Source organism: Vespula pensylvanica, chromosome 8 (genome assembly GCF_014466175.1).
Source record: "Vespula pensylvanica isolate Volc-1 chromosome 8, ASM1446617v1, whole genome shotgun sequence".
Classification (NCBI taxonomy): Eukaryota; Metazoa; Arthropoda; class Insecta; order Hymenoptera; family Vespidae; genus Vespula; species Vespula pensylvanica.
This window is the reverse complement of record NC_057692.1, coordinates 5,780,045-5,804,667: the sequence shown is the minus strand read 5'-3', so window position 1 is coordinate 5,804,667 and position 24,623 is coordinate 5,780,045. Positions and strand designations below refer to the sequence as shown.

The window sequence follows — 24,623 nt, the reverse complement described above, 5'->3', positions numbered from 1 at the left end:
TGTTGGGATAAACGTTTGAAAGTAACAGTTACTACTTTCGAAGTAGCAAAGGAGAAATAAGAGAAAAAAGAAAAGAAAAAAGAAAAAGAAAAGAATAAGTAGAAAAATAAGAATAAGAAGAAGCAAAAATTCGGATCTATTCGAACGACTCACTAGTGACCCATTTTGTTAACTTACGTTTCATATTGGAATCAAGCCAGAAAGAAGCTTTTCCCGAAGAAGAATACTTTAACATAACCCGCACGTTTCTTTGTTTAAAGATCCACATTTTCAATACGTCACGATGAATCGTGTTCACCGGCGCGTAACGTTGGCGTGAATGAACAATCACCTTCTCTAACTTATTCTGCTCATTTTTATTTATAAGTTGGGAAACTTAAAAACTCGTGTCGCCTGTGTAAATCACTTTTTAGGCCGCAATCGTGCCTCGTTAACCACCCGCTTGTACGTATCACTTAATTGTCCATGAACGAAGAAAACTTGATATCCCTTTTTTTTTACCTTGTTTTTTACCCTATCTTTTTTTTTTTTATTCAATAAAAAAAATTTGTCATCGTTTGAGAGAAAAAAGAGACACACAGAAAGAGAGAGAGAGAGAGAGAGAGAGAGAGAAAGAGAGACAGATATTTCATATATGATTTACAAAGGAATACAACGAATACCAAATTTGAAATGCAATTGAAGTAATAACTTCAATTGATTTTATATTTCTATAAAATTATCGATTTTCGATTTTTCTTCTCTCTCTTTCTCTGTATTTATCTCTATCTTTTTTCTCATTTCAATTACACTAAATTTAACACGCAAACCGTTCTACCGTAAATCCACGACATTTTAGTTGTTAAGAAACATAGGATGGTAGCGCAATCAGCCGGTCTACGAGGAGCAATATTTTAAAAAACCGATGTCACTGGTCTAACTATAAAGCAACAACACTCGGGTTCCTCTTGTGTGTGCACGATGGGCATTGTTAGCTTGACCTACATGCTTTTCAAGCTACACCTGGATGCACAATGTATGTACCATTGGAAGATATGTACTCTCGGTACACAGTAGCTAAAGCAGTCAATGTGACTATAGAACTATAGACTGTTGTCTAATGATTAATTAGTATTTTTATGAATCGATCAATGAATCATTATCGCCTGCTATTAAAGTACCAACGTAAATAAGGCTCGTTAAATCGTCTTTTCATCGCTTCGACTATCACTACGTTATAAGAAAAACGATAACACAAAATTATTGACCGAATACCTATATACCTATACACCTATATACATACCTATATAAAAGTATTTATATATATATATATATATATATATATATATATATATATTTATATGAGAGAAAACAAATAATCGCAAAAAGACATGTAACGGATACGTAACTCTTTCAAACGAGTTTTTTCTCTCTCTCTCTCTCGCTCTCTCTCTCTTTCTTTCTCTCTTTCTTTTTCTAGGTGCTACATCGTTCCGATCGATTTGCTATCCGATCGATATTATTTATTCTTACACCAGCACCTCCACCTCTAGTACTTTTCATTTTCGCTCCACTTTGCCCATCCTACTTTTTTCTCAGCAACAAAGTTTACAGTGCCGTTCAGAGTTGCTCCTCTTGCGTTGCATCCCGCAACGTTCGCCCTTTGTAGCACAAATTACGATGCTATAAACGGCTGAAATAAATAAGTATAAAAGGAAAAAGAGAATGAAATTGGAAAACGGCCGGCAAGCGAACGGGCAAAATGGCGTGGCATCGGGAAGGCAATTGCGCGGATTAAACTCGACTGGTCTTCCTCCTGGCTTTTTTCATATCGGAATATAATTTATTCTCGGTGCATAGAGAGAAAGTGAGATGGGAAACTAAAGAAGAAGAAAGAGAGAGAGAGAGAGAGAGAAACAAGAGAATCGTTACCGAATGCACGATAGAATCGCGATTATCAAAGGTCGATCTAAAATTCGAAATATTCAATTAAATCTGCCGAGATCGGAGATCGTTCGTCTCATCGATCTATACACCTCTCTCTCTCTCTCTCTCTCTATATATATATATATATATATATATATATATATATACAAACACACACACATATATATATATATTCTTGCAAATACTTTATTCCAAATTGGATTTTAAACGACCACCATGCTAAATCGGAACGCATTCTATATATTTCCCAGCTGCATTTCCAGCGGAACTTTATTTGCGGCTGGCCGCAAGAATGTTAGCCCATTTTCCCGCCCTCGCTCTTTTCATAATTACGCGCTCCTTTCCGTACGAAAACAAAAAAAAAAAAAGAAAAAAAAAGAAGAAGAAGAAGAAGAAGAAGAAGAGGAACAAAGATAGACGTATAAATGAAAACGAAGAGAAAAAATGTAAGATAGATAGAGAGACAGACAGAAAGAGGGGAGGGAGGGAAAGTATCGAATGAGAATATAATCGTCGAGCCGGTACTTCATCGTAAAGATAAAAATTACAAAAAAAAAAAAAAAATGAAACGAAACTAAAGAAAACAAAATTGTTCTAATGAGTAATTCTTTTCGTTAGCAATTTGTAAAACGCGTTTGTAATAAATTTATCTCATCTAGTCCCCGTGAAACACACTCGCTCACATACCCACGTATTTTCCACAATGTCGCACCTGCGCTCTACTACCGGTAATTATACGAACGGGACGACGCACTTCAAAACGTTTAGCGTTCCGTTTTGTTTCTGGTTGGTAGGAAAATTTACGACGATTTATCTGCGGTAGAGGTAGAACCAACCTTTAAATTAGAACTGTGTTTTTGAATGTAACGAGCATTAACGATGAAATTTACTCTACGATATGTAGGATAAGGGATAAGCGATAAAGACTTTAGGTAGTTTTAACGATTCGATGGACATTTTATTAGAAATTTTTCATAAAAACTTTCTTCACGTTTTAAGGTTACTCGACCACTATGAATTTTTTCTTTCTCTCTCTCTCTCTCTCTCTCTCTCTCTCTCTTATCTTTCTTATCTTTCTTTTCTTTTATCAAGAACGTTTATACGGTGCAACGTTTTTTTACTGGGAGACTTGTAATAGGCGATTCGGTAAAAATGGAAAAAGAGAAAGAAGAAGAGTAGGATAAAGGAAAGTCGAGATAAGGTCGAAAAGAATAGCTCCATAGAATCTTTCTTTCTCCTTCTCTCTCTTTCTCTCTTTCTCTCTCTCTCTCTCTATCTCTATCTTTCTATAGTTTCCGTACTGCAGCCGAAGAAGAAGAAGAAGAAAAAAAAAAAGTTTTATCCGACGTGGGAAAGTAAAAGGCTCGCCTAAAAGGCCACCGTTGGGGCTCCATATTTCTTCGAGCCTTAATAGCCTGCTACAAGTTGCACGAGTGGCTAACTGCAGCGAACATACATCTTCCGAAATATGAATGGCACGAAGCTTAAAGTCAGGCACAAACTAGTGAAAAGAAATTCGATTAAAATTAAATGTTCCTAGGATCTCGAATCCACGAATCAATGCTAATATCGTTCGCATTTATATTGACGAACGAAGATTCGAAGGAAGAAAGAAAAAAAAGGAAAGAACAAAAAAAAAACAGCATAAAGAATCTCTTTGGTACGACCTTATCGACCAATCTAAACGATTTTACAAAGTCTGTTGACTTTGAAAAGTTGGTTATTCGTTACGGATTCCAAACCGTCGTTATAAGATAAAACCAAAGTAAAGTAAGTACCTTGCGGTTATATTCAAATCTTTGCTATCAGGTTAAGAAGAAAGGATAGCTGTTCAAGCATCGATATCGTTTAATCGAGCATGTTGGTTTTTTGTTCGCGTTGAAACTACGAGATAACGAGTAAAACGAATGATTTACGTCAAATGAACGTTTCAAGAACGATAAATAATATTCGTCAGCGAATATTAAGTGAAAAATTCTAGTTCTCCAACGAAAAGAGAAACTCTCTTCGAATATTCATTGAATGCAAATAATTGAAAAAAAAAAAAAAAAAGAAAGAAAGAAAAGAAGAAAATTGATACGTGATATGGTGATATAGAATTATAAAAAAAAAGCATACCGCAAGAAAAATCGAACTAGAATCTTTCTTGTAATTTATTAAGTTTCGCTTGTCGTTGAATAACTCCGGCAAGGAAATCACACCGAGGAACTGGACATGAACTTTAGTGATTTAAACCGGGACTTCTTTATTGGGACGCTTCTAAAGTACTTTTCCGTGCTAGCCTGGCTCGATATTACACGAATATCATGTGATTTAACGATAGAAAACGAACTTTTTTACGTCCTAACGTTTCTAATTTAGTTAAAACATATAGACATACATCATACATACATCATACGTACATACATACATCATACGTACATACATACATACATACATACATACATACATACATACATACATACATACATACATACATACATACATACATATATACATACATACATACATACATACATACATCATATATATATATATATATATATATATATATATATATATATATATTGGATCATTTAGTGGATCGTTACGAAAAATGATATTTAGCTCCAAATATAAATTACGTCCAATATCGTAAATCGAAATTCTCTTGCTCTTTAAATTCTCATATTTCTCATCAATTCTATATAGAATTCATATTTATCGATTATTATAACGAACTTTCAATACGAGCTTGTTGATATCGCAAATCCCTTTCACGAAAAGTCCGTTGAAATCTCATTCGGAACATTATAACGGGTTGGCTAATCGATTCCTCGAATATTGCGTTCTCGATTTGTAGAAACCCCGGCTGCGGCAGCAAATCGAGCTGGTGATTATCGAAACGAAAACACGTTCGAACTATTGGCAATTTATTGAGCCGACGTGATTGAATATTTGCTGCGTTTACTTCCAAAACTGAACAATTTCCCGGACATATTTATCCGTTAATATCTAATTACATTGTTCCTAAGGATTCGCAAAACAATTAAGTTACGATGATTCAAAAATATCAACTCATGCACGTGAATGTAGATCCTATTGAAACGGGAACGTTCCTTTGATATCCGAAAAATTGAAAAACCCGGAGACACGGATTATTCGACTTTTATTGAGGAAACAGGGTTATCGGAACAATTACTGCGTGCTGTGAACGCGTTTTTTTTTTTTTCAGGAAAAAGAAAAAAAAAAGAGAAAAAAAGAGAAGAAGGAAAAAAGTGACGAAAAAACGAGTACAATCGCACGAACGATTTTTCAAACATCACGGTCTATTAATCGTGAAATTATTTAAATTTACTATCGATTCAGTCGTGTCTGACAATGAAGAAAAAAGAAAATATATATATATATATATATATATATATATATATATATATATCAATATAAAGTATCGGAGAACCTGACAACTCGTCGGAGATAAGAAAATCTTCTTACGAAGGAGATACATATGCACTTCTCTGCTAGAATTCGCCATTGGAAACTATTTAAATTTAGTCGCACGCGTTTTTCCGCATCCTCGAATCCAGAATAGACATTTCGACGCTCCGTTTCTCGCGTTTTACTATTTATATGCGCGCGTGTATATGTGTATCTGTCTGTCTGTCTGTCTGTCTGTCTGTCCGTCCGTCCGTCCGTCCGTCCGTCCATCTGTCTGCTATGTGTGTATATATATATATATATATACACGCGTTCCCATTGGAATACTGATTTTGTCGTCGCATCGTCTAACGGTACTCGCAGTTGATATTTCATTATTATTCTTCGAGTATTCGAAGCAAGGAGAGTACGAGGCGACGGTACAAACTTGTGATTGAAAATTTCTGTTTCATGCATAAAACTGGATGGCAAAAAAGATTAAGAAACTTGTTCCTGGCAGAATTCATCGTAGATTTAAGTCCGTTTAACTCTTTAACCAAGCCACATGCATATTCTATTAACGGATCTAACCTAAAAACCGCGAGACAGCGTTGCGGCGACGCGAACACCACGAAACCTTCCTCTCTCGTTAGAGCCGTCAAAGTTTTTTGAGGTAAACGCTATTAAGAAATTACGTACAAAGGAAAAGGATCTGAAAACCGCGACCTGTAACTGTAGCTTCAAAGCAACTTGAGTATCGGCTAATTAATAGGCGGAGAAAAGGAAAAGAAAAAGTCAAAAGTTGAAGTTCTTTACCTCCTTGTCGCCCATGTGATGTACTCGACAATGAAGAAAGGCCGTTTGTCCTACGGCCGTCGTCACGTTCCGTTGAACGTTCAAGTCGAAGCTCGGAGCACCACTGGCGTTATGATTCCCCGTTACACTTTCCGCAAGTTTTTGATCGCGAGCAAAAGTACCTGCAAAAGAAAATGTTTACAGAGAGATCACTTTTTGTTTACATATCGTAAGACGTAGACGTACTTAAATATATACGATATATAGGGGGAATAAAGTATACTACGTGTCCTTGAGGGTACAGCAGTCTTGTATCGTGAGTAATCATTCGTAGCTTCTATAGGAGTAAATATGACTTTCGAGCTTTAGATAACAGATTACGTATCGTAGACATACACCTATCGAGAGTGTCGGTCGTTAAACGTCGGACGTTTTCAAAGCCAGTTGTGATCATCGACTTGGGCGACCACAGGATTTAGGATTCGGACTCCGCATTGCGATATGTATCGACTATTGTGAGCTTGGTCCACGAGAATGGTCCAGACTCGGATGACAAGCGGTTCTCTCTATTTCGTTATTGATTGCCGATATCCGAACTGGATGTCCACGGTACTCGACGCCCATTCGTGACCCAAGACATCAACGACAGATTGATCCAAGCTCTCGCTCTCAATCGAAGGAAGGGGAGCGAGAGCTGACTCGAATTACCGCTCCGAAGCATTCGCCCGTGGCGCAGTTTCGCTTTTTCCCTTGAAACGTATCTCTTCCGCTAATGTTATTGACCTTGGTATAAAACATAATCGCGTTTCAACAACTTCCTAAGATCTTTTCGAGATTTTCAGAGAGCCGCGAAGTCGAATCTTTGCCAAGACGTATAAGAAAAGAAGATTGACGCTCTCGGAGAGATCTTGTTAAACTGTCGGAAGGTGAACGTAGCGAACTTTAGCGAAAAGTCTGCCGTTGACTACGCAGATCGAACGAATGATCTTGTTCTCGACTTTATTATCAGAGGAATCTTCGAATTTGTTTAGCACAGTTAGCACAAACTAAGAGTGAGAAAGAAAAAGAAAAGGAGAGAAAACTCTTTCGCCATTACACTACTCTCAGCCTAAGTGATTCCGAGTAACATTCGAGTTTCAAGCATCGGCGGGCCGCAATCCCTGAAGGAGATTTTACCTAATTGGAAATGGAGGGTGAAGTGGATTAAAGAGGCCGGCTATTCAGGACATTGAATTGAATTAATATCAAAGCACCGCGATTGCTCCGATCTACCTTTTGTTAAACTTCTTTCTGCGACATTTAATGCGACTCGATAAAGAAGATAAAGGATGCTGGGATCCTTTGAGATTCGACGAAAAAAGAGCCTCGTTAAAGATTTCAACGAGACCACGAATAACGGGTTTTATCGATCATCGAAAACCAAACATCTTTCGGATTCGAATTACGAAGGATCTACGTATCTAATCGTCGAACGATCATCGATCGTTGGAAACGATAGACAATGATTATTCACCTGTATTGAAACGTATAGTACTTGGATCGGTATCGTAGACAAGGATTCCCTCATTGTGTGTTATACAAGACATCTAATACGAGACCCCTTTCAATGCTGTCACGTACACTCGGTTCCATGGAGATACGCTTCCGGTCAATTTAGAAACGGTACTAGTGGATGCACATCCACGAATGCGATATCAAGTTGTCGAGGTACCTCCCTATTACGGAAGATAACCAAGTGCCTGCTGCGGCGATCATTTTCCTCTACGGTAAATTGGTCACGTGGAGTCGTTCATTGTCACGATTTCGAGCGTACCACGCGATTCTCTCAAGTTTTATAACCGCCACGTGTTTACCATCAAAACGAATAACTCTTGTGTCGCGTCGCGCCGAGAAATTCAATTATCTCCAAGGATTTAAGAAGTAAAGTCTACGCGGAACGTTAGAAAATAATCTTTCGAAGGAGTTATCGCGTTCGCGTGACTGTTTTATTTATCTAATTAAAGTTCGACAAAGTGTAAACATTGGTATTTCATTTTCGACGATTAATCGAAAGGAAAAATTAACGAAATCGAAGAATTTCTTTCGTCGTTATATAGTACGAGATCGAACTTGATGAGAGACGAGATTAAACGGTGCGTAAAAAGATTACGGAACACTGCTTGACTCGGAGTGCGATTTCTATAAAGAGATTCTCTGCAAACGTTACATCACCGTACGTGATACGTAATCAGGGTGGAAAGCTAAGTAAATAGCTTGTTTACGGTACCCGATTGGCTTCAGAGAACGGCTAATGATCACACGGACTCCATTTCCCTCTTCCTCGATCTTGTTCTCGGTCTCTGTCTCCCCTAATCTTTAAACGGATATAGACAGAGTTTACGTTCATTGCTCACTATCCACGATATTAATCATTTCATAATTTGCAGAATAAAAAAATAAAAAAAAAAAAAAACAGACGGTAATAAGTAAATAACCAAATCATTTAGCGCGTTCATTTTTGTATCAAATTCGATCGTTTCACTACTAGATCTAAATTTAAAACGTCTTTGAAGAAATTAATCTAGACATCGTACTAGTCCAACGAATTTATCATTATCGTTCGATCGATCTTTCAATCGATTAATCACCCGTCCTATTTTCAAATACGATTCCAGACGAGATATTTCCTTTACTTTTAAAAGCACGCTTTCCAACGAGTTTTATTTTTATCTATAATATTAATTTTGCTTTTTTTTTTTTTGCACGGATTAAGAACAGATTACATCACGAAGATATAAGAACGAGTCGCGTATTACATCGCGTTTTAATAGAGAAGTAGGTAAAGAAAGAAACGAAAGGAACAAGGAAGAAAAAAAGAACGAAAGAAAGGAGAAGAGAATAGAGATGTTGGTTTAGCTATTTATCAAGGAAAACAAGATGGAAAGCAACCAGTACTACAACGTGGCTTTTCCTCGACGTTTCGAAATGCCACGTTGAAGGAGAAAACGTAATGTCTGAAACAATTCGAAGATATTGCCGCAAGGAAGACGCACGGAATACGATCTTCTTTCTATCTATGTCTGTAAAACGTATGTACATACGCTTACCTATATACGTACGTATGTATATAGTGTATATATATATAGTAGAGACATACACATGCACCGATGTTAGAAGATAGAAATTGGAAAACAAATAAGTCCCTGCCTATACCCATCGATTTATCTAGAAGACTAGCCGATATAATCGACTTGTCCTTCCTAGATTTATTTACATCGTTCTTTTACCTTTTCATCGTTATTTAACTTTCCCACGATCACGATTCTTATTTTCCAAAAGTAACGCTTCGAATCGATAAAACTTTTAACGTAGATACGCTCGAATAGAACGTAGACTTTGATTTTATCTAAATAATATCTGATCGATTCTCGTTCAGAAAAAAAAAAAAGTTTCCAATTTCTAAGCTTTCTCTTGACGCTATGACAAACAACATTCATCTTGCTTGTAACTCTCGTTACGTATATACAAAACCGTCTGTTATTCGAACGTCGTAAGAACTATCTAGGAGGATGTTAATATCGAAACTTTCGTAATTTTCCTATGTGGAAATTTGCGACGTAATGCATATATTACAAGAGCGAATAACTCAAATATGACGTTATTGTTCCTCGTAGAAATTCACAAGACGACATTTTTATCGAGTCCAAGTTATCCAGAAGAGGTTAATGCTTCTAATCGCTCGAATCGAAATCATTAATTACAACGAGTTTGCTGGAACGAAAGCACCAAAGTGCTTTCTCTACGATCGCGCCAGGAATCACACTCGGATCGTCCATTATAACCTATTTTCCTTGATCGATCTCGCCCTTTCATCGGGCACGCGTTATAAAGTTCTATCGGATGGAGTTCGCAAAGCCGAAATTTATGAGCCGTCGATAACAGAAAGAGATTGAGAGTCTCGTAAAATCAGTAGTCAGTGCTGTAGTTACTTATCGTTGGACGATTTTGCAGTTGACGGTTTCCCACCGACCAATCAGAAAAGTACATCTCTTTAACACCCTCTTTTCAAGCGACCCTCTTTTCAAGCAACAAGGGAAAACTCCTCGATATACTTATACATATATACATAAATACATGTATACATACGTACGTACTTCAAGTATAGTTTTCCTTTAGCTTAATAAGAAACTAACATCCTCAACTATCTTCTACGATCGTAACTACTCCAAGATTTTATAAAGACGAAAACACGATTTACTATACACGAAGTGTATAACTAGGGTGCAAAACGGCGAACGCGTTAAATTCAAAAGCTCTCGACGACATCCTCATTGCATCTCTTATACCTATAGCGGGTGATCTTAAATAACGACGATCCCAGTTTCTATGTAGCATGTACCTGGATACAAGCTGTTCTTTGCAACCTTCTACAAGAACATCGTGCTTTCAAGCTCCTTTAGCTCACCTATCCATGTTCTACCTACCTACCTACCTACCTATCTACCTACGACTTAGGTACGTTTCAATGTTAAAACAACCTTTGCCGCGAGACACCAAATGACGTGCTTACCGTTAGTAAACCTCACGGGAATGAATTTCGAATAACATTAAACCTTCAAAGACGGAGTAGCGTATCAAAGATATCATGCCACCGAGCAATTACATCTCGAAGAGATGCTCTCGCTCGAAGAAATGGAGAAAAGGGATGGGAAACATGTGATCCCTACCGTTTCTTCAACGAATTGTCAAGAAAGACTCGAGCCGAGTAGTCGCTTCACTCGTTTTACGAGACTGAACGAAATCGGTCTCTTTTTCCTGACAAAGTATATCGAATTGCCTGATATCACGGATTCTATAGATTCTCTTTCAACTCGATCTTATTTAAAAATTACGATCTCTATTTCTTTCGATTGCATCAAATTCGTTCAAAGTGTGTAATTAGATAAGAGTTTTATTAAAAGGAGAAACTAAATGATTGATTATTTAAATTTTACATATAGATATACATGCGTTTGCGTGTATGTATATCGAATAATTTCGAGAAGATATATTTACTTTTTATTATATCGTACTTGTTTTCAATCATAGAATATACGTGTAGTAATTAATATGTTAATGCTGTTTCCATTACTCGATTGCACACGCAAAGTCTACCTATTCTTTTTCCCACCTGAATTTTATACGCGAGTTTGAAAATCTGCTGAGTTTAAAGAGTAAAAATATAAACTGTATACGCAATATTAAAAAATATGTATTCGCTGATGTGGCGTATAAAATAAAATCGATCATTATCGTATATATATTTGAAATGTACCTGAGAAAGAGAGAGAGAGAGAGAGAAAGATCGACAATTTTTTGGTTCATTTTTCTTCCATTAGTTCCTCTTGCAAAATTTATATCTAATATTTATCGTAGTTTTGCACATATAGATATATATTTTATTTCAAGTGTATTTTCGTGTTTATACGTAACTATATATATATATATATATATATATATATATATATATATATAAATTCGTTATATTACAAAACAGACGACCTCGGCAATTCGAAATCGTTTATTCTTCGAAATGTGTCCTTTTGTTCGACTAATTGTTCATGTCAAATTTGTACAAATTCTCCCAGCTTTTCCGATCAATTCGGTCAACTTCGATAAACAAATATTACAGATTATTATGAAACATACAGTTTTCAACTCGCACTCGATCGTTTTATCGACAACACTTTGTTTTTAGGATTGATGAAAGTTTGAAAAAAAAAAAAAAGGAACAAAATAGAAACGGGTGATTTGAAAAAGTAGAAAAATCGCCAAGTCGATGAATCACCGTCAAACGTTGTAGATAAGTCGAACATGGAACAGAGGTGAATATGTGCGGTTGTTTTATCTGCTTCTGGCTTTCGTTATTATCGATGTCAGTTTTTCAAGCGAATGGTGTGTGCCGTTTGACGTTTTCGTTTGACACGTTGGTATCTCGCGGAAAGCCGAGAAAACGTACGTACCTACACATATATATATATATATATATATATATATATATACACACACATATATATATACACATATACACATTATATATAAATATATCTATCTATATAGTGTTTATATGTATTTAAGCATATATATACATATATATATTTATATGTATGTACGTATGTATGTATGCCTACACAGACATATACCTTCGTAACGATATTTCATAGAGATTTTCGATGTATGTGTTATATATAGCAGCCACGATAAAACCATGACTGTCCGCAACAATGATCTAATGCATCTATATATAACCTCGTAGTAGTTAATATTTATTGCTTATATCGAATTGAATGGCGGTAGGCATGGAGATAAAGAGCCGTTGAAAAACTAGACACAACGAGACTCCTCAGTTCATTCTTTTTCTTCATTTTATTTGATCCAATTGTATTAGATGCGTTCACATAAAAAAATATCGCATTTCTTTGAAATCGCCAGTTTTATACGATATTACAATGCTATTTATTTTCACTACGTACGTGTACACGTATCGAATACGTTCGCCTGTTACTATCTATTTTATCTTCGCTATAAATGCGAGAAAAATCGTACGAGTGATTTTATGACGACGATGAATTCAAGATTAATCGAAAAAAATCTTTACTGATCGAATAAACGATTAGAAGAATTTAGATGACATTCGTCCGAATTCTCTTCGACTAAATATTTCGTAATGAAATATTAATAAGAATCTTATGTAGAGAAGTTTCGAATTCTATAATTTTCATGTAAGATATTGTAGATTTATAGTAAATCTGTAATTTGTGCATTTAAGGATTAATCGATACTCCGAACCGTTACAATGATATTAGACGAACATGCAATTATAACTTAACAACGGACGAGAGAACTAATTCCGCATGCGGTTGATTATCGACGAACCATTTTACGCAGCAGCATATTAGCAATTCTGACTGTTCTAGCCGTCACGCGAACATCGCGTGTATTCCCTAAGGGTACGAAACGTTTCACGTTTTTCCACGTTCATCTACTTTCATATCAATAAAGTAGAAATACAAGCTACATCATTATTAAAGTCTACAATCTACTACAATATTTTCGTTACGATAATGCAAACAGAATTATCGTAAGAGGATCCCATTAAAGAAAATATGATTACATAAGAAATCTTTTTTGGATCAAATTAGTTATTTGAAATGAAAGATATAAATAATTGTATCTCTTTTAACCCTCTCTCTCTTTTTTTCCTCTTTCTTTCTCTCATTGACAATATCAACGATCTAAAGAAAAAATGAAATGAAATCGTTATTATGAAGATAACGAGACTTTGCGGTAACTTCTGAATAAACAATAATCAAGAGATCCATTGGTTCGTTTCAATAAGATCGAAAGCGTTAGAGAGCATCGTCTTGCGACCAATCGAATTTTCCTTAAATAATTTCCCTTTATAAAGGCTTTTCTCTGACCCGTGAGAGATGGGGCTAGCAATCGCGGTCAACCAGCCGTACCACTAATTAACTTTATTCACTCCAAGAGTTCTCAAAACGCGAATGAGAAAAAGAAAATGTTGAGATTCTTTCTCATTGATAATTGTATCTCAACCGGATGCTTTTCTTAGGATCTTTAGGTAAATGAGTTAATGGAATATTCTGAAAGGAAAAGAGACATATTCTCTGAGCTTTGACGCCAAAATCGAAATTTCAATTATTTAAACGTGGCAATTATCGGACATATCGTTTTAATGAAACATTTCGACCTCATTTTCTACAGAACATCGCGAATGTATATAATTTGAGCTCAAAGTGAAGTTGGACATAATTCGTAATGCTCGTACAATTTAACAAATCACATCTGTACTTGAAACATAGAACACAAGGAATATTCATTCTGATAATAACTATGATATTAAACAACGAGAGAAAGAGAGAGGGAAGAAAATAAATATTCGACGATAAATCGTTTCGTTTTTTTTTTTTACAAATTTTTAATTTTGTCACGTCACTTATCGCGCTCGCAGACATCCAAATATACGTATATGATTCATTTATTTATGCAATACACAAATAAAAAGGGAGAGAAGAAGAGAAGCTATACTAATATGAGACTTTTAAAATGTAAACTGGTAGCACTTTGTCTCGTTTGATCAAAGTACAGAACTTGAATTATTCGAGTTAATGAAAGACTTCGAAAGGATCTATGTTGAGTAAAGAAGCATGTTCTTCTTTCTCGTTCTTTCTTGAAAAAAGAAAAATAAAGAAAACAGAAATAACAATAATAACAAACGAAGAAAGAGAAAGAGAAAGAGAAAGAAGAAGCAGATAAAAATAAAGCGAAGTAAAATAAAATTAAATAAAATTATATAAAATTAATATATATATATATATATATATATATATATATATATATATATATATATAGAACGAAGAAAGAAACAGAATATAAGTGAACAAAACTAACGTAAAAAGGATAGCAAATAAATGAGAAAGCACTTTAGGATTGCGAGAAAGAAAGAAAATGAGAGAAAGAGAGAGAGAGAGAGAGAGAGACACGGAAAAAAGTGAAAAAAAAAAGATAGAAAAAGAAAGAAAAAAAAAAAGAAAAAGGAAGAGAAAGTAGAAGCCACTTACGAAGGAACACGTTCATTCACGCGAGCACGAGCATCCAGGCCCTTTTGTCCCGATCGCAGTAAACATATTTTTTCTCGGTGAATCGTCTCGAGTGATAGTAGAGGAAGATAGGGTGGCTTAACGTAGCCGGAAACCGTTAGGTGACGCGTAAAGGCAAAGTACTTAAACGAAAGGGCGTTACAGTGAGATGCTCGTTGCAAGCTTTTCATTCTCAGCGAGTGCATTTAGCCTTGAAGATAAGCGTGATATTAAACTTTTTTATAAGACACACAAATACACACACACACACATATATATATATCTAAGGGTTTTTTGATAATAATACGAGTAAACACATCGTGATAATTTCAATGCTTGTAACTCTACGACATTGATGACCATCTACCGAAATGGCTCTTCTATTTCTTCTCTTCTCTTCTCTTTTCCTTTTATTCTTCGTTTTATCTGACATTACGACAATGGACGTGCGTCGTAAAAAGGTTCGTCGGAGTGAAAACATTTTCTCGTATTCGAACCATGTTTCCATTGTGTTCGTGATCATAGGATTTAACGATAGATCGTTCTTTTGCTAATGTAAGATCTCGAGATGTTTATTCGCGTGTCTTTACCATACGTGTAAGTAAGTACTTACTTATCTATTTTCTTAATATTTCTACGTTATCTATCGTTCTTACTGATTACATTGTTTTCAAGACGTTCTTGTTCTAACGAACTCGACTTATTGTAAGCGTCTTATGTTACCTATAAGACGTGTATGCATGTTCTTATCGAAGTCGGTGAATGTATATAAATGCAGAACGTATAAGAACCTGTCTGTCAGTTTCCTTTGATTCTTCGAAGCATTCATACTACTGTCTCTTTCCTCGAGATATTTGATTCTTAAATAATATCGATAAAATTACATTAATTCTGTCATCGATAAAATTTGATATATATATATATATATCAAATAAACAAATAAAATATATACATAAAATAATGTATATATATATATATACATATTATTTTTCATTTATGCTTGATAATATATGTATATATGAAAAAAAAAAAAAAAAATACGATTAAAAGTTTTTATTATTATTACGATATCTGATGTAAATTTATGGAAATTAATTAGTTGGAGTGGTTGGAAAAAAAAACATTGCTATGGTTACGACGAATAAATTTATATTAGAATTATATGCATTATATGTTGAAACAAAATTCGTTCTTGAAATAAAATTTTATTCATAACAGCATTTAAGATTTAAATGGATTTTATAGAATTAATATTATCATCATCATCATTATTATTATTATTACAAATTCAATGATCTCTTTAGGAATTATGAATTTAAAGTGACAAGAGATAAATGTATCTATTTATTAGGATCTAATTCTTAGATAAGTCCGTAGGCTACATTTAAACGGATGGACGGATATAGGACAATGACAATCGAATCAGAAGGTAGGAATATGTGTCAGGAAGAAGGATCGTACGGTAAAAGAAAGATACGCTGGTTCTATCCTGGGATTCATTATCGTAATGATTCAAGACCGTTAAAGTGAAATCGTTGGAGATGAGAGTACGCCGTGACAATTCCTTCCAAAGATTCGATTCGAATCGTTAAATAATCAGGATAGTAGGTTAGAAAAGCGAGGTCATAGATCGATCGATATATTCTTATTTTCGTACAAAGACTCGTTGTGGGCTCAGCAAAATATTAGGACACCTTTTGAAATTAAATAACTTTTTCAAGACTGTACAAAGAGAGTGTTCTGAATTTTTAAATAGATACGAAGAACTAAAAATGTTTCTTCATTATTGCGAAAGCAATTTTTATAAAACCAATCCTTTTTTTCTCTTCTACGGGATCCTACTGTTCCTCCGAACTATAATTTTAACGACTACGTTGTAAAGTAACATATCTCATGATAATTATATGAATAAATTGTTTGACTAAATCTCATGCTGTTCGTTATCTCTCGTTATAACGTTCCACTACTGCAATGAATCCAAGTATAATTCTTGACCGATTTTGATCTAAACAAGATCTCATTTTAAAGATGAAGATTTGAACGAGGAGATGGCTTTTTCGAATCTTTCGAATCTTTTATTTTCTTTGAAAAAAATCTTTTTCTTTTCTTTTTTTACAACAAGGAAAACAAAAAAAAAAAGGAAAAGAAAAAGAAGCTGTTTGTTAGAGAACGCATGAAAATATAAAATAAATAAAAATTTAAGATGGATATAAAAATATAAATTTTCATTATACTAAAAAAAATATAAAATACATTATTATAACGAAAAAGAAAAAGGAATATATTTCAAAGAACAAAATAATACCATATAAGCAATCTACACTCGTTAGTGTCTTGCAAAAATTTCTGTCCTCCCTTATTGATGCATTTCATGTGTGTCACCTCGCTTGACGGTTTTCCACGCAAACTTTTAACAAATCCTGCCTTCGATAATTTGAACGTGTGACAAAAAGGTTTGTGTAATTATTTTAATTATTATATATTCGTTTGAATAACGTAGAGTATATACGTAGAAGCGAAATATAATTAATATTTAAATTCAAAATCGTACAATCGTTGAAACATTAAAAAGTTAATAACTCAATTCTTTAATATTAAAAAATTTCATTTTACATGATCTCGTGTGCGAGATCGTTAGATAAAAATTTTAAAGTTTATTCTTGCGAGCAAGTGTTATAAACAAAACGTACGTCGACGACTTTGACAATTCTCTAGTTAGTCGTCTTTTGTATTTCGTCTAATAAACATATCAATTCATTTTAATTTCAGTTTAAGCTCGTCCCAGCTTAAATAATTAATATTTTTACTTTGATTATTTTACATTCGTGTATAATTTACATGGAATATAATTAATTAATATTTCAACAATAATATATCTGTTCGAATATTACATAGTTCGTAATACAAGCTAAAGTATCGATTTACACATTTTATTTTAATCTTCGTTTCGTTTCTATCCGATTGTTCGGCTATAGTGATTTTAATTTTTATTATTGTACATTAATTTTTTCTTAAATGCATCTTCAACAAAAATCTTAAAAAAAAAAAAAAATTTCTCTGTAAATCTCCGGAATTATTTTTTTCACGTTTGATTATCTGCACCATTGTCTCCATACAAGACATACATTTTTTTCACGAATTTGCGACGAACTTTTACTTTTTCGTTAACAAAAAAAAAAAAGATAACAAAAATGTTCTCTATTTTTTGATTCGTTTAAAATTTCAGAGAAAATGCTACGGCTAACTGATCACAGCAAAATCTTATTAAAATGACGTCGGAAATGTCACTTTTATAAAATGAAAAATAATATTTGCATGCGTGAAGTTTATAATAGTACGAAAAAGCGATTTTCCGCCAGCAAGCGGTGAAAATGAAACTAATACAATATATCACCATCTAATAATACAAAAGAAGTTAAAGATAAATAGAGCGATAGGAAATCTGCACTCTCTCTCTCTCTCTCTCTCCCTTTTTCTCTTTCTTTCACCTCTGTACTTTTTATCATAGATAAAAAAACTGTAAATTATCAGAATTCCATCAGTTATTAAAAAGAAAAAAAAAAAGAAAAAAGGGAAAGAAAAAACATTGTCAACAACGATTTTAGACGATTTCGAACGTAGAGAAAATATAACGGATCGATAATTGAATTTCTAAATGAAAATGTCTGAATGTGTACATTTAAATCACATACGATAACTTTAAAATAACTGCAATCGAATAATCGAAATAGAAACTAAATGAAAATGTACGAATTGACATTTTTTAACAGGTAGCATTGAGACCAATTCTTACAAGAACTGACAAACACCTCGGAACACAAAATTTTCTTTTGATTTTTAAATAGTAATAATATAAAAGAGGAAAGTGATCGTTGGCTCTTGAGTTTTCAGAACCAGCAATCTCCACGTGGTGAGACCTGGATACACGATATTATTTATAATAAACGCGTATCATTTTTTCTACGATATACATTCCGTCGTAAGTTATATCAAGCTAATGGCTGTGCTTAAATAAAATTTAGTTATATAAATAAATTTAACTAGAAACAAAAAATATGAACTTTTTACAATTAACTTTCAAAATACATAATCACGCATGCAAATATTATTTTTCATTTTATAAAAGAAACACTTCGAGCGTCGTTTTAATATGATTTTGCAGTTATCAGTTAGCTCCAGTATTTTTTCTGAAATTTGTAACATGTTAGAAAATAAAGAACGTTTTAGTCATATTTGCTTATTTATTATCGAAAAGGTAAAAACCCCTGGCAAACTCTTGAAAAAATATTTGCTGCATATGAAACCGAGGCTACAGATGGTTTAACATGTAGAAAGCGATTCGAGAGATTTTAAGAGAGAAATTTTTATGTGAATGAAAGATGCATTTCGTAAAAAATGCTAGAGCTAACTGATCGCAATCAAATTTTATTAAAATGTCAGCTGAAATGTCACTTTTAAATGAAAGATATTTGCACGCATAAGGATGATAATGATATTGAACTGATATATGTCTGAAAATTCTACTCTGTAGATTTCGTTAAAAGTAGAAACGGGAGGAGCGATCAAAAGACGTTATCAGAATTCCATTTAAAAAAAAAAAAAAAAAACATTGACGACGATTTCGAGCGATTTTACATAGAGAAAATATGACAAATCGATCACTGAATTGAAATTTAACAGAAATGTTTGAACATGTACATTTAAATTACATACAATAATGTCACGATCACTATAGTCGAACAATCTAAACGGAAACAGAATGGAGATTGAACCGAAAAGTATAAATTGAATTTTTTTAACTTGCAATCTTTTGTCTATGAACAAAGAAGCTTTTCGATTCCCACTTTTTACGCTCTCCATGTCCATAGAATAGGATCTAAACAATTTGATTGATAGTATATTGAATTGATATGGATGAATATGAATGACTAAAACTGGTGACTAAAACTATGACTGAAATGATAGAACGGAGAATGAACTGAAACGTGCGATTCGATCTTAATTCTAAAATTATTTTAATTTAATATTTCAATAGATTTTAATCTGAAATTCAAAGTCATTATTTCGTGTAATGTCAGCAAAAATGAAAGCACTGTTTAATCTTGACGATTTGAAGTAATTTTATTCTGCATTCAACCGAGTAAACATAAAAGCTCTAATCTTCCATTCAGATAAGCTTACATAACTTATATTTTTAATCGTTTTATAATTACTTAAACGATGTGTAATGTTCATGAAATATAATAAATTATTAACTGAGCAATAATTGAATTTATTTAAACGTTCCAGAACTTCTTACACGCGTTAATAATAAAATAATTTCAATTATATAAATGAATTAATTGACGAACATATATATCCAATTCGAATGAAAGAAACTAGTACTGATTTCTTTGATTCATAATAAAAGAAAAAAGTATTTAGTTTTCTTTATATCACGGTTTTTTTTTTTCCAAAAATAAAAAGAAATGTGAGCTCTTCGATCGATTTTTTTTAGAGGGGGAAAAAAAAACGAAGGACTCTTCTCGATCACGAAACTGATATTAGTTACCATGAGGTTAAATGTGTTTCAAAGCTATCGTAGAACTTCTCTAAGTAGTGAATGAATTTTTCATTTCCTCCGATCGTTCAACCAAGTCGAGGACGAAAGGTATGAATGAGCATGCATAATTAGTTGTAATTAATTTATAGAAGAGCATCGAGTGGAAACGAGTGATTTTTCTTCAAGAATGTACTACTAACTCGTGAGTGGGATCCTTATTTGTTGATTTATCGTATGTATACATTTATTTATTAAATCAGTGCTAACGTATACTTCAACCGATAGACCTTAACAAGTAATTTTAGTTCAGAATTTTCAGCATCTTTGGATTTTATTTTTCAGAGTTTACTAATTCCCATTTCTCTCCTTTTCTGCCTCTATGCTTTCTACGTTCTTATCTACGCGTATGCTCAGGTGTTAATCTTATAAGTGAGAAAGTTAGTATGGGTTTAGTTTTAAGTTCCCCCATTCGGCAGCTGTTATTGCGCTAGTGATTATACCCGATGTGTTCATGAGTGTACGTGTATACGTGATTAAAACACGTGTGTATGTGTGTGCGTGTGTGGGTGGATGGGTGGGTATTAAAGTAGTGAACCGTATGTCGGTCCGCGATAAATTTTCTCTCTAAATATCTGCTCCCTCTTAAAAGCACTTTACATATATATATATATTTATAGTGGTATACGAAGTTTTTCACGTTGCAAAGTAGAGTAATCACATTTGATATGAAAACGATAAAATACTGGTATGTTAGTGGTATAAATTAGAACGTACATAAGTACATTTTTTGTCTGAGTTATATTACGCAATTAGCCCTAGTAGTCGATTAACACTAAAATGGTACATACAATTAGTATGTAAATGAGAAATGCAGTTGAATTATGGTGTCAGAAATGCTTTATGGTATGTTCCCTAGTGTAGGTCTACCTTGCGATACGTAAGATAATTATGTGGTGTATGTGTTGTGACTTCATATTTTATTTTCATTTTTTAGAATCAAGAACGATTCTAATTATTTCCCATTGATCGTTATATTAATATGCTAAACTCTATCGTTACATTGTATAATGCTAAATTTTATTATTATACTATTTCAACTATGGATGTTTTTAACCAGAAACTATTTTCTTGCTCGCAACGTAAGGAATTCTCAAACGTAGGGGTTACAGCACGAAGCAAAGAAGAAGTTATATGACGAAGAAGTCCCCACAAACTGTGGTCCAAGAGAACAACTATAGACTATGAGTTATTTTCGAAGGTTCACCAATATGTTCGAACCTTCCAAGAATGGCTCTTACAATTAATCATGTGTATTCTATTATGTTGTCCCTCAAAATATTCTTACAATGGTGGATATAAAGGTAGATTTGTAAAATTGAGACAACGTAAAATTTCGTCTTCGATCTCACATTACTCCGCGTACATAAATCAGATTATTTCGTATTTAGTTATTATATTTTTATTATTAAAGTCGTTATAAATTTTTAATTTTTTTTTCTTTTACTTTTAATAATTAGAAAACGTATAAGATATGGATCATTGCAAATATATTGAGCCAAGGTACACACGAAGCTGAAACGAGCACACAAGGAAGTGTGCCAAATTCTCTTTTTGCTACTATTACGTCCTATGGCGTAATTAAGATGATCAATTTTTCAGGTCAAGCTCTGAAATCTTTATCAGGGATATTAGCAACGTTAATTCGATAATGAACGATGACTAGACGACATCGATCGATAGAATAAAATAGTAGAAGATTTAGTAAGTAAAATAAACTGAAAAACGAACGAAACAGAGGACAGAGTATTAAAAATAAAGTATTAAAAATAAATATTTCCAAATGCTTTCCTACGAGATGTAATGAATCAAGAATTGATTCTCAATGATATCAATGTCTCGATGATAAGTTGATAATATCCAACAAGAATTATAAGAGGATACAAAGTGTTCAACTTATTACAGGTTTACTGACTTCTTTATATAGTTTTATAAATTTATTATCCTTCACAAAATGTAGAACACGGATTTATGAACTAATTATCGATCTTATAGAAAGCAGAATATGAACTTGTTAATTAATTACTGGCTTCACAGAAAGCAAAACATAGAAAACAGTTTTAAGAGCTAATCACAGATTTATTGAGTAATTATAGAATGATAAATACTGACTAGCTTTTTTAACTAAATTTTACTAACAGTTCCCTTTTAAACTTTTATTCCTCAAAAGCATTTAACTCATCACATAAGGAAAACTTGTCAAGAATAAATAAATAAAACTCCTTCTCGTTTCATTGGATAAAAATCTTAATGATCTACGATTCTGTTTGGTTTAAGATTTAATAAGGAATTCATTGTATTACATATGTAATCTGTGTATCTAGCAACCTTCACGCGATGAAACCTGAGTACACGATATTATTTATAATGTGTATCATTTTTTTCTAGGATATACATTCCGTCGTAAGTTATATCAAGCTAATGGCTGTACTTAAATAAAATTTAGCTATATACATAAATTTAACTGGAAACAAAAAATATGAAGTTTGTACAATTAACTTGCAAAGTACATAATCACGCATGCAAATATTATTTTTCATTTTATAAAAGTAACACTGCCAGCGTCGTTTTAATAAGATTTTGCAGTTATCAGTTAACTGCAGTATTTTTCCTAAAATTTGCAACATGTTAGAAAATAAAAAAAAAACGTTTTCGTCGTATTTGCTTACTTGTTACCGAAAAGATAAAAACTCTTGGCAAACTCAAAAAAATATTTAATAATAAAATACAGTAAGAAAATATTTGCAATATATGAAATCGATGCTGTAAATGAATCAATATGCAGAGAGTGGTTCTGAAGATTTAAAAAGGGGAAATTTTGATGTAAACGAAAGATGCATTTCACAAAAAAAAAGGCTAAGGCTAACTGATCACGAACAAATTTTATTAAAATGTCAACTGAAATGTCACTTTTAAATGAAGAATGATATTCGCAGACGTGAAATTGATAATGGTACTGAACTGATATGTCTGAAAATTCTACTCTGTGGATTTCGAGACCGTTAAAAGTGTGAATGTGCGGATCGATCAAAAGGCATTATCAGAATTCTGTTAAAAAAACATCATTGACGACGATTTCGAACGATTTTGCACACAGAGAAAATATGACAAATCGATCACTGAACTGAGATTTAACGGAAATGTGTGAACGTGTACATTTAAATTACATACAATAATGTTAAAATCACTGTGGTAGACAATCAAAACGGAAACAGAACAGGAGATTGAAGTGAAATGTATAAATTGAATTGTTTTAACTTGCAATCTTTTGTCTATGTATAAGGGAGATTTTCGATCGTTCCGCCCATACCCACCTTTTAAGCTTTCGATATGCATGGAATAGGATCTGTATAATCTGACTGGTAGTATATTGAAGTAATATGTGAGGATATGAATGATTGAAACTGAATTATGACTGAAGTGACGAAACATAAATTAAACTGAGACTGATCTGAAATGTGTGAATCGACCTTAAAGCTCGACATTTCAAAGTAGAATTTCAAAGTTAAACGCGTTTCTTTTTAACCCTTTACATAAATTTTCCATATCCATTAAAAAAATTCAAAGCACACATTTTCTCTCTTTCTCTCTCTCTCTTCCAACAATCCAGAAGATGTTATTTAATTTTACATGATATCCAAATATTTTGATGGCCAACTATATACATATGTATACCTAGCTATGGCTAATTTACGTATTACATGTGGGAATGCTTACGTTTGACAGATTTTCAACAGCTAAAACGGAAATGGAGTAGACATCTACGAGACAATACGGAATATCTCCGACCAATGATAATTACATCTCCCTCCCGGTGGTATTATTGTCCCCGTGGTCCATTGTCAACAGCCTCCGGACGATACAATGCCTCCCTGTCTCTATCTGCGTTGTCCATTGTCTCGTATTTTATATTGTAATTTTATGATTCTTCGACGGAACAAACCCACTATGTATATTGCATCCTACAATGACGACGATGACGACGACGACGACGACGACGACGACGACGACGACGACAACGACGACGAAGAGGACAACAATCACGAGACGACTTATGCGAGCACGAACGCTAATTGTATGTACTTAACGGCTTAACTCTTGCCATCGTAAAAAAGAATAAGCTCCGTTTGTTTTTCAACGGGCTAATCGCTTATATTAAATGAATCTCCAGATGCAACATCACCTTCGTCGTTTTTTCCTCCTCTTTTTTTCTTCTTCAATTCTATTAATTAGTTTTTTATATTAATCACGAACGTAAATAAATTTTTTTCTCGCTTTCAACGAGATTA

The 24,623-nt window shown here is 33.5% G+C and overlaps 1 protein-coding gene across 1 annotated transcript in view; it reads right to left on the bottom strand.

Moving 5' to 3' along the window:
* Positions 1 to 24,623, bottom strand: part of LOC122631069 (zwei Ig domain protein zig-8-like) — a 269,300-nt gene that overhangs the window by 237,200 nt on the left and 7,477 nt on the right. Inside the window, exon 2 of the mRNA XM_043816291.1 lies at positions 6,139 to 6,299. Coding sequence (XP_043672226.1) covers positions 6,139 to 6,299 — 161 coding nt within the window. The remainder of the gene's footprint in view (positions 1 to 6,138; positions 6,300 to 24,623) is intronic.